Here is a 12,349-nt window from a genome sequence, read left to right as displayed (position 1 = left end):
CACTGATGGTGCTTTCCCAGATGTGCAAGCTACCAGTTCCATGTGCACTAATGCACCACCATACCATTGGAGATGCAGACTTTTGAACTGAGTGTTGGTAACAAGCCGGATGTTCCCTCTCTTGTTTAGTTTGGAGAATGTGGTGTCCATGTTTTCCAAAACAAAATTTCAAATTTCGATTTGTGTAACCACAGAACAGTCTTAGATAGATAGATAGATAGATAGATAGATAGATAGATAGATAGATAGATAGATAGATAGATAGATAGATAGATAGATAGATAGATAGATAGATAGATAGATAGATAGATAGATAGATAGATAGATAGATACTTTATTAATCCCAAGGGGAAATTCGCATACTCCAGCAGCAGCATACTGATAAAAAACAAAATTAAATTAAAGAGTGATAACAATGCAGGTATACAGACAGACAATAACTTTGAATAATGTTAACGTTTACCCCCCCGGGTGGAATTGAAGAGTCGCATAATGTGGGGGAGGAACGATCTCCTCAGTCTGTCAGTGGAGCAGGAAAGTGACAGCGGTCTATCGCTGAAGCTGCTCCTCTCTCTGGAGATGATACTATTTAGTGGATGCAGTGGATTCTCCATGATTGACAGGAGCCTGCTGAGCACCTGTCGCTCTGCCACAGATGTCAAACTGTCCAGCTCCATGCCTACAATAGAGTCTGCCTTCCTCACCAGTTAGTCCAGGCGTGAGGTGTCCCTCTTCTTTATGCTGCCTCCCCAGCACACCACTGCATAGAAGAGGGTGCTCACCACAACTGTCTGATAGAACATCTGCAGCATCTTATTGCAGATGTTGAAGGATGCCAGCCTTCTAAGGAAGTATAGTCGGCTCTGTCCTCTCTTGCACAGAGCATCAGTATTGGCAGTCCAGTCTAATTTATCATCCAGCTGCACTCCCAGGTATTTATAGGTTTGCACCCTCTGCACACAGTCACCTCTGATGATCACGGGGTCCATGAGGGGCCTGGTCCTCCTAAAATCCACCACCATCTCCTTGGTTTTGCTGGTGTTCAGGTGTAGGTGGTTTGAGTCGCACCATTTAACAAAGTCCTTGATTAGTTTCCTATACTCCTCTTCCTGCTCATTCCTGATGCAGCCCACAATAGCAGTGTCATCAGCGAACCTTTGCACATGGCAGGACTCCGAGTTGTATTGGAAGTTCGATGTACATAGGCTGAACAGGACCGGAGAAAGTACAGTCCCCTGCGGCACTACTTTGCTGCTGAACACAATGTCAGACCTGCAGTTCCCGAGACGCACATACTGAGGTCTGTCTGTAAGACAGTCCACGATCCATGCCACCAGGTATGAATCTACTCCCATCTCTGTCAGCTTGTCCCTAAGGAGCGGAGGTTGGATGGTGTTGAAGGCGCTAGAGAAGTCCAGAAACAAAGTCTTCCACTTTGCCTTGTTTGCTAACCTAAACTTTATATTTAAACTTTAGCAGTTTCTGTTCACCTTTTCACCATTGCAGGTTATTCAATGTATTTCAACTGATTAAATCTGAAGAACAACTGGAAAAACTGAGATGTTCTAAAATCTTTGACCAGTAGTGTACATGTACAAGTAAATTACGTTAACCTACTAAGTAGAATGTTAACTAAAAATGTACTGCTAGCCTTAAAACCTTATTACTGCTGGCCTATTGTTTTTAGTCCTCCTAGTCATTTGACCATAGCATCTGCCTTAACACTATAATCAACAGAACATGACATTAGCAATTTAATCAATAATTAAGGACTCGATTTTATCAGATAGTTGTTTTTCTGTTTTATGTAAGTGTATTCATTTATTTTGCTTGTTATTATTTTTGATAATTAATGCATTCATTCACTTATTTATTTCAAATTTATGATTTTACTTTTTATTGCACTTTAATTTTCTCATTGACATCTTGTAAAGCACTTTGACCTGCATGTTGTGCTATAGAAATAATTGTTGTTAAAATCACAGCAAAAGAGAGCAGTTTCAGTTTGATTGTCATTGACACATGATAACAATATACAATTTTTTGTACAGTCAAAGAAATTTCTTTTTAATTCATTTGTCTCATTTGAACACTGAAATCACAATGAAAGAGATGGGTCCCTAAGTTTAGTAGTAGTACTGTCGTGTGCATACGCACTTAACTAGCAGAATACTAAATGATTCTGTCTTTCGATAAGTGGAGTAATATCTGAATATGTGTAATCAATATGTCAGTAGTCCAGATGAATTCATTTCACAGCCTTATATGGTATTAAACTGCTATATATAGGATCTTATTCCTCCTGACAGGGTCTTTGAAGTCAGACGACTTTAGTCAAACACTTCATCAACAGCTATGTGGTAATTAAAATGATAAAGAGAAAGAAAACCCACAAGGGGTTGTGTTGCAAGCGTATGCCTACAAATCAGAATGGTAATACTCAAATGCAACTGAAATTTAAATAATCTAAAGATTCATGATGCAAACACTTGCTTCAAATACTAATAAATTGCAGTCAGTGCCCATTTTCAAGTTTTGAAGCAAAAGTGCTGGTGTTCCACCATCAAATGTCAGTGTGCACAAGAAGGTGCATTTTGCAATTTCTTTTTCCGCCTTTTTTTTTTTCTCCCTAAAAACAAAATGAGGAAAAGGTCTTCATTTTGGCAGACAACAACATACCATTGAAAGGCATGTGGGATCCAGCCGTTGATATCCACTCCAATTAGCGAGGAACAGCTTGAAACAATAAAGTAATTAGACATCTTCATGACAGATAATTAAGTCAAGTAAAGATGAGGGCTCCCACTATACTGCAGCCATTAGGTACTACATCTCTCCTTTGACTGAACCTCAGAGGTTTGCAAAATGCTGAAAAAAAATTCCTCTGCAGTTCTCATTAGAACTAAAAGCCTAAGATTGAGGGCAATATGGTGATCCTTTGACTTAATTCACAATAAATCCACCCAGCTGGTGTTAGTATATGAACTCCGTCTAATTTATCATTTTAATGAAAAGGTTCTATTATGCTAATTTGGCAAAGGGAGGGAGAAAAGAAAGTTAAAAAGCTCACAGCATTCGCTGGCACAGAAGGTTAGAAAAGCACACTTTGGAAAATTAGATGAACAAAGAACGTCCGCAGTGTGATGGTTTACAGAAACAGATGACTTAGAAGGAGACAGAAAGGTGAAAGAAACTTTATTGCATAGTGGGCGGATGTTAGTTCAGCCCACAGATATCATACTTGCTAGGCCTTCTGTTCGGGACATAAATTCCACAAGCGGCTTTAGAAAGGGAAACAGCCGCTCGCTCATATTGATAATGACCTCTGCCATCCTGTATAGTCACTTTTCTCCCATCTTCATTCAGGGAAAGGATACCACGCCATTAGCACTCACACTAGCATATACAGGAGAGTTTTTTTTAAACCTCAAACTAAAAGGCTATGGAACAGCCACTCATAACAACTACTGCATGAGTGTCGGCATGTGCGTTCTTATTTATATTATAATTTGTTGTATTTAATGTAAAGTGTTGTGTTGTCTTGATTGTATCATACTAATGTCACCAGTCTGCAGCACCATCACTTTTGAACATTTGCAAAGCTTTATACATGAAAGCATTAACCTGTGATGCTTTAAATCCATTGACTCTGTTTGTTATGAACAGCTCAGGCGTGGAAGATTCAAAATATGTCACAAGTGAAGGCTGCTCAATTTCCCTACAGTAATACAGTGTTTTCTTTATGCATTTGCCCATTCCCTTATTATGTGACTGACCCAATTTCTATTTAACTGACAGCTCTGAGATGTAGCGGTGATGGCAGAATGTGTCAGTTGCACTGACCAACAATGGCACATAACCACTGGATTATATGTTCAGGCCAACTTTTGAAAACTGAACACATTTTTGATGTACACAAATATAGCTAAAGAGTCGTTTGACTTATTATAACACTGCAGGATAAGCACTACAAGGAAAGATTGATGGAGCTGAATCTATTTACCCCAAGAAAACAGAGACTAAGAAGAGAAAGGACAGGCAGTGTGGTGTAGATGAAGCAGAAAACTTGACAACCTTTAAGAAAGTTCTGGATGAGATATTTTGAGAACTTAGCTACTAGCTAAACAAACTGGTCTGATGGACTTATTTCTCAAATTTCTTATGTTCTCATGAAGGCACCTCTCTAAAGGAGAGAATTTGAAAAAGGAGTATAATCTGTAATCTGAGGTCATATAAACTGTTTCCCTGCTTTCATATAGACAAGTTCATAAATTCACCATTGCTTTTCAATGGGAGATTCTGAAATTTCAATAATGTGTACAGTATGTTGCATTCAAGATCATTAAAAATTTTGTGCCAAATTTGGACTTTCCCAAAAAAATGTCTCTGAAGAATGATAAAGTTCAACAAAATCGGTCCCCTAGGAGTCAAGTTGCTTCATGGAGACAGATAGCTAGATAGACAGACAGACATGACAGTCACAGTAGGTATATATAAACACACTCAAAAAATGAAAAGAAAATAAAAATCCCACAGCTACAGTATGTGATCACATTATTATACATTACAAGTTTTCCATGTCTGTGTTTGATATTTGGCATCCTGCAATCATGCAAGCTAAAAGACAAGAATAATAAAATACTCCTGTTTTTCCTATGATGCTTGCAACTTTGCAGTTTCTTGGGCTTTGCTATTTTTGCATGTACTTATTTTTAATAAAGCATTTTTGTTTATCGTTTTTGTCATTCCTTTGTTTCCTCATATTAGTTCCTAGACACTGCACTCCTTTAGCACCCGCTGCCTGGCAAAAGCACACAATCGGAAGAATTAAAGAACTGACAAAGGCCGAGACAGAACAAAAGTAAAACTCTAGCAACGCAAAGAAAACAAAAGGTGAAATGTTAGGTTTTTAATTAGACTCAAGCTGCTTGTAATTATTACAGGGTTGTACTGCATAAAAGGTATTCGTGAGGAGGCATTTGAATAGGAATGTTTTATTCCTTTTCGACATGAATAATTAGCTGCTTTCAGCCTCCACATTTTCTTTACATTTTTCAAAGTTAGACATGAATTTGAAATAAAAGCTTTTCATTTTCAGAAGCCGCTGTGGGACTGCGTAAATTGTATAAAAAAGAATTGTGCACACCTTGCAGTTTGACAGAGCATGCACAGATTACCTGCATTGTTTCCCACATGTGAATCTGGATGTGCCATTCTTCAGCTTTTATTTTATGTATCGCCAATCCAAATCATACAGCAATTCACTTTGCAGGTAAAATTCTATAGCAGACTTCTTTACATTTATTTGATTTTAATTTGCACACACCATCCCGAGCTGTGGCTGGTTGGACAAGGTAAACAAAGCTCTTGAGAGCCGCTGAGATCGAAGACCTCTTCAAATGTCACATCTGCCCTCTCCTCATGACAGCCGCACTGATCTGTCTGTGTGTGCTTTTTAAATATTGTAAATACACTTATCAAAAGAAAAACACCGAAGCCAAACTCAGTCTTAAACATGGTGTTCCCATCTCTTCAGCACTGAAAGAACAGATAATTCTCACCCTGGAAATGTTTCCTAGCCACTTTGCTCTTTTATCTCTGTCATCAATGCTCTACCTTCCTCACCCCGCTCTCTCCTACACACTACATGTTCTACTTCAGGAAAAATATGAAGGCTCTTTTTCCTTTCCCTTTTACATTTTAATCTATAAAAACACCTTCAATTGTGTCAGCTTTGAGAATTTAATTTTACTTTGTCATTTAATGTGTGTAGTCTTACAGTTCTTGCACAAATTTACAGCTATTAAGCAATAATAATAAATTGGTAAACCTTTCAATATTTACATGCATACATACATACACTCAAACTATATTAATCTCTTAGTAAAACAAAGCAATTTCAACATGTTTATCAAACACAAATCATGACAATATAAGGCCCATTACACGTAAGATATGGGAGAAGTGCAAAACAGTCAGTTCCCTGTTATACACTATATAATATATTCAGTATATTTATTGCATAAATACAAAAAAATAAGTTGTGTGCATAGTGTAATTGTATTTTATCCCAGAAGAGCTAAAGTATACCCAACCTACCATTACTAGCTTCTCCTGCTGCACTGCTTCCTTCCTGATTGTTCACAATGGCGGCACATCCAGAGGAGTGACTAGAAACAAGCGATGAGTTCAAGTCCACCCGTGTGAGGCTGGTCACTTCCACTTCTAATGCTGATGACAGGGCATGACTGCTACTCCCCGTGGTCACATCCTCCTCAGTTCTTGGACTGAGTTTCGATTTTGGACAAAGCACCATATGAACCGTGCTCTGCTGGGGAAGATCACATTCCTGGAAGATTCAGAAGACAAGGAGAAAATTTTGCATCAAAAGATGAGTAAAAAATACCTAATTCAGTTCAATATATATTTTAAATGAAAATGGCTTCCATCTATCCATCATCTAAGTCTGTTATTTCTTGGATAAGGTCATGGGAACTAGAACCTATTTGCTGGTTGTGATGGCAGAACACACTCATCAGTACAGAACACATCCTGCAGTCAACTACACCCAGAGACTAATACAGTACTAGATGGCTGAAAAACAGAACCTCTGCAGGAACCTGAAGAACATTTGGGGTTCCATGAGGAAATTTAGACTGAAACCAGAATGTGAGTTTTGTTAGACAACAATCCTCAACCATGTCATCCACACAATTTACAAACTCTAGTTTGGTACCACAGGTTACACGTTTCTTTCATCTACTTCCAGTATGGATGAGAAGTAATCTGATTGTATTTCCTTTGTGGCAGAAGAAATATAACATTTCTCTTTTACAGATATAAAATCATTGGATAATAATTTAACAGCAACTACAGAGGAACCAGATTAATGCTTGCCCTTTGTCTAGTTTCTTTCAAAAGGAAGAGCAATATTATAGGAAGCCAAAATTTTAAATATAGTTTAAAAAGAACCAACAATAGCAAACCCATTTGCAGATGTTGATTTAACAATTCTTTAGCAGGTACAGGTAGAAGCCACGGCTGTTTAAGCTACACCAGAGAAGGGACAGAAAACATGAAACCTTGAAATAAGCTTCTTTACAAATAATGCGTGCATTCTGAGTACAAGAGATTTATTGAACTTTGTCACATACAGTATGTGTGTCAGAGGGTCACACTCTGAGCTCATCTGAGATATCCAGGATGAGTGTGGGCACTGCCACTAATCATGTTGGCTCCAACCTTTCTGGGCTACTGCCTCGAAGCTGCTGGTAGAAAATGTCATTCTATGATCCAAGCATCTCGCAGGATGGAGCTCCATCCTCAAAACCAATGTTGAAAGAACATTTTGTTTACGCTTTAAGAGGTGACCTGATTTTGTTTTGTTTTATATCTGCACCATTGAATGTCTGTTTGTTTTGAATTTACAGAAAGCCAATGAGAATTAACCAGGGACAACTGGGATGGTACCCCAAAATTTATTCTCTCTGACTTGTCGTTCCTCACACGGCTACAACTTTTTTGTGGATTGAGTTAAAGTTAAAAACAGGCAGGCAGATGAAAACCTTTTTTAGCCAAAACATACATGTTTAACAATACAGCTTTTTAGTCATTAGATAGCATGAGATAAAACATTAGAGAAGTTTTGTTAAAAGGACATTTTACTATGAAATTAAACTAAATTACTCTGGATGGGGTAGCCAGGGATTCCATAATACAACATTCTCACAATACTTAAGAAACGATAATGCCGTGGTTTTAGGCCTTACATTACAGCTCAATATTTCCTCTTTATTTTAACTGAAGTTAAGGTTGAAATTATATCCATACAGTGTAAGGGATGGCTGGCACCTCAACCTGGCAGGGATACCCTGAGAAGGGAATGATGGGGGAAGACAACTACGTTTAGACACTGCCTCCTCCAAGATGCTAGATGGGGACTTCCCTGCAGCATAGCAGTGCCCCGGATTCCTGCAGGGCACTATAGGATTTGGAGTTCAGCTTCACAGCCCTGTTGGGTACCCTGAGTGCTGCCGGGAGACGCTGCAGGAGGATCTGGGGAGTAGTGCTTCCTTCATGGCCCGGAAGTACTACTGAGTCACGAGGACAGAAATCCAGAAGTACTTTTCGGGCTGAAGAAAATGCAAGTTCTCCATCTGACAGTACAAGTGAGCCAGGGTCGACTATAGGTGGGCAAAGCTTTCTGGGAGGTGTGGAGGAGAAGAAAGAGAATATTGCAATTATTGTGGTGTTATTTACTTGTGTTATTGTGGCTGTGGTGCTTGGGGGGCACTGTTTAAGAAGAAAAGAAAATAAATTATTTCTTGGTGCTTTGCCCTGCGTCCTGCGTGTCTGTCTGTTGGGTTTAAGGGGGAAACAGTGACCCCTAGTGTCCACAACAGATACAATGTATCAAGCTATTACACTTAATAAGAAAAATCCTTGATCTAGTTCATTTACCTTAAACAACTTTATGATTGTGGAAATTAATTTAAAGTATCTGAGCAGTCTACACGGTAAGTTATGGTATACAATGCATACATTATTACACTGTCTAAATTTGTCTCTGGGTGAGTTCTTTTGAGATGAGACCTTAATTCTTAATTCTCAATTTTTTTATTATTAATAAATTTGCAAAAACCTCAAGTAAACATTTTTCACATTGTCATTATGGGGAAAAAAATGAATTTAATCCATTTTGGAATAAGGCTGTAACATAACAAAATGTGGAAAAAGTGATGCGCTGTGAATACTTTCCAGATGCACTGTAAGTAGTACAGAGAAATTCTTTTACATATGTCTAATCAGGACGCAACACGTTGCTACTATCAGTGCAATTAGAAATCTGTAAGGACTTAGAAAATTGTATATTGTGCAATTGTTAAGTTTTAAAAGATTTCTAATCATTCAACACAAGCAACTATTCATTCATTCATTTATTTTGTGACCTCATATTATAGAGGTGTTTCTAGTCAGTTAGTATTCTGGAGTTAGCAAAATAGGATCTGCAGAAAAAATATGAAGCTATAAATGGTGTTTGTTAAAGACAGATAGATAGATAGATAGATAGATAGATAGATAGATAGATAGATAGATAGATAGATAGATAGATAGATAGATAGATAGATAGATAGATAGATAGATAGATATTATACAGTATGTATATAAATTATAACAAACAAATTTCATCCCCCCCAAATACACCTAGAATCTTCTGGCGTGAATAAGAGAGCTGCTGCTGTCAATTCCAGCTTGTGGGTTGGAGTAAGACATGACAGGATTTGCTCAGTTGTACTGCAGTTTTACATTTAAAGGCACCAACATTTGAATAGAACAAGTCCAGTTTTTGGGTCGACAAATCCAACATGCTAATTAAAGTTTCTTATGAGGTTTAGGCTTTCCTTTGCCACACTTTCAGATATCTTCACCTGCTTTAACAGGAATTGCACCCATGTTACACAAGAAATAGCATACAAAGATAAATGTATAGCTGCCACAGAGCACTCACTAAATATTTCTGGACAATTTCACCAACGCTAACCAACCATGCAGGGCTCCTTTGACATGCTACATCCTCCTTTGAAATGCATTTGCTGTTCAACTGTCTGTGAATAAGAGAACTGTGGAAGTGTGAACTAATTCATTTACAATAACATCCACTGCTTTCATTGCCAGCTGCACCCACAATCTCCAATATTCTGATAGATGGCAGGCGGCTCCAAGACTCAAATATTGCCTCCCACAAATAAATATGATGACTGCTGGGAGGTAATACAGCTCCATCAGCTAATTGTCCACTAGTAACAGCAAAATGTTTTGGTTTCCATTTATATTTTTACATACATTTTACATCTCATGGAATATCTTTTAAGTTATTATAAGAAAAGAGTCAATGTCATATCCAGTGTAACACAATAACTAGAAGACCATGTCTGACACAGTCACGCATGTAAAAGTCCAGTTAAATAAGCCTACTCTATCCTATTTTTCTTCCAGTATTATTCCAAATGTGCATTTTGATACGGTTTCAGTGATGCTAATCACAAAAGAAAATGTGCAACTAGACTTATCATTTGAAAAGAGTCACGATAAAACTGAGCACTTAATAAACAGCATGTTTGCTTACATTCTCTTTCTGTGCTAATAACAAATCAGAACTTCAGTCTGTCTGCTCTTTGCTATCGCCAACACCCACCCCAATAAATCTAAAATATTTCACATCACATTTTCCATTTTCTTTTCTTTGATTATTTCTGAAGGCCATTTCCAAATTGCAGCACAATTTCTGACTTTGCTTTGTATTGCTCTTTTTCTTTGCCACCTGTAAATTCTTTTCTAGCAGTTTTGCACTCCCACTGAGTAAAAACCTTGTTTTCTTTACACCATATCTAATAAGAGGAGAAGGTGAAGTTTCAGAAAATCACACTTGAGATATTCTCTGTGGGGTTTTCACACTCACGGTTATATTATTTATTTATTACATTCACAAAAACAGTTTAAAGCGCTGCCTTTGTTAGCTGCCATCTACCTGTTTGCTAGAAGCACCCTGACACAAAAATTATTCAGTGGGTCCAAAAACTGAAACATTGAATGGCGCAGATTTCTCTTCATATAAACTGGTAATTAATTGGAGAAAAGGTATTATGAATATTATACTCTTGCCATAAGTGCTGGCAAAACAGATCCACTGCATTATCTTAATTAGGGACAGTTTATACTTTAAGCTCAGAACAATTATGCTTACGCATCATGGCTGCACACATTCTCAGCATTCTTTTGATGCATAATTAACGCTACGCATGCGCAAGTTGCAATACCAGCAAAAATACGGATGGCGTGTGTGTTCAGGTTATAGTTTGTGACGTCAGCATTGATGTTAACTATCAACATGATAAATCTGCGAGCTTCGATGTTTCTTGAATGGTTCGATGCAGTGAAGCAAATCATCAAACGTTAATGCTGACATGTGAATGTATTCATGGTGCTTTTCTTCATCCATTACACCATCTTCTGTGTCACTGTTGTCATCTGTAAAATCTTTCTTCCCTCAACTCATAACATAGTGAAACCGGACGTTGCTTTCTCACCGTGATGATTGGTGGAATCCTTCCGATTTATTTAAAGTACGCACGTAAGTATAGACAGTATCTATCTACACTGCTTGCATTGCAGGAGCATCCTCAAGTGTACACGTCACGTAGTATTAAGTATATCCCCGGCCTTAGCGTCTGTTAGGGATTTCCACTTGGGAACTGCTCTGCTACTTACAGAATGGAGACTGCCAGCAGACAGCTATTTTTGGGTTGAGGATTATTGGGTTCAAGTCTGGGCTCTGGTGGGGGCCACTCAAAAACATGCACAGAGTTATCTTTAATACACTCCTGTGTTGTCTTTATTTTATGTTTAGGGTCATTGTCCTGTTGGAAGTTGAATCTTCAAGCCAGTCTGAAGTCCAGAGCACTTCCATTAAGGATATCTCGGTACTTTGCTCAGCTTTCCCACAACTCTTTCCAGTCTCCCATTCCCTGTAATTGAAAAACAACCCAACAACATAATACTGCCATCGCCATGCTTCACTTCTGGAATTATTTTGTGCAGGTGATGAGAGGTGCCTAGTTTCCTCAGGACCCTTACAATTGAGGCCAAACAGTTCAGCCTTTGTTTCATCAGTTAGAGAATCTCGTTTCTCACAGTGTGAGAGCCTTCGGGTGTCTTTTTGTAAACTCCAAGCAGGCATTCATGTGTCGTCTGGCAACTCTGCTATAAGGCCCAGATCAGTGAAGTGTTGCAGTGATCATTATCCTTCTGGAAGTTTCTCTTATACATTATACTGCAGAAATGTATGTATGTATGTATGCTAACCATAAGTATGTCAGGCTCACAGTAACACATGATTATCTTTCAAATCTGGTTACAGATGTAATGTTGGAGAATTGGTTTGTCATGAATAGCCTTATAAAATTAATACAAAAGGTTCTAAAACTTCACAATCTTTAGAGAAAGTTAGCTCTCAGGTTGTAGTGATAACTTGTTGGATGAAATCCATTATATGATCCCAATGGACAAGCTGTGCTAACAAATCAAGTAACTTTTTATGTATTGTCAAGGGTACAACTTTCAACCATCCTTGCAGTGAAAAGCCTAACATTTTCTTTACCTTCACAGAGCAAATGCCACATGTACAGAAGACCTGAGCCTTTACACCCACACCTCTCCAACTGTAGAAGACTTCTGCTCATAAACTAGGGAAGTCAGCTGACGTGCTTCCCAAGAGTGAGAGAAAAAGAAAAAAGAAAAGACTGACTGATCACACTGCACTCTGCTCACTAAGATGGTCACCAAAGGATGA

General features: G+C 38.2%; 1 protein-coding gene across 1 annotated transcript in view; it reads right to left on the bottom strand.

Moving 5' to 3' along the window:
* prkn (parkin RBR E3 ubiquitin protein ligase) overlaps positions 1-12,349 on the bottom strand; it is a 1,136,346-nt gene that overhangs the window by 637,790 nt on the left and 486,207 nt on the right. Inside the window, exon 3 of the mRNA XM_028821112.2 lies at positions 6,100-6,349. Coding sequence (XP_028676945.1) covers positions 6,100-6,349 — 250 coding nt within the window. The remainder of the gene's footprint in view (positions 1-6,099; positions 6,350-12,349) is intronic.

This window comes from Erpetoichthys calabaricus, chromosome 15 (genome assembly GCF_900747795.2).
Source record: "Erpetoichthys calabaricus chromosome 15, fErpCal1.3, whole genome shotgun sequence".
Taxonomy (NCBI): Eukaryota; Metazoa; Chordata; class Cladistia; order Polypteriformes; family Polypteridae; genus Erpetoichthys; species Erpetoichthys calabaricus.
This window is presented reverse-complemented; position numbering and strand designations above follow the sequence as displayed.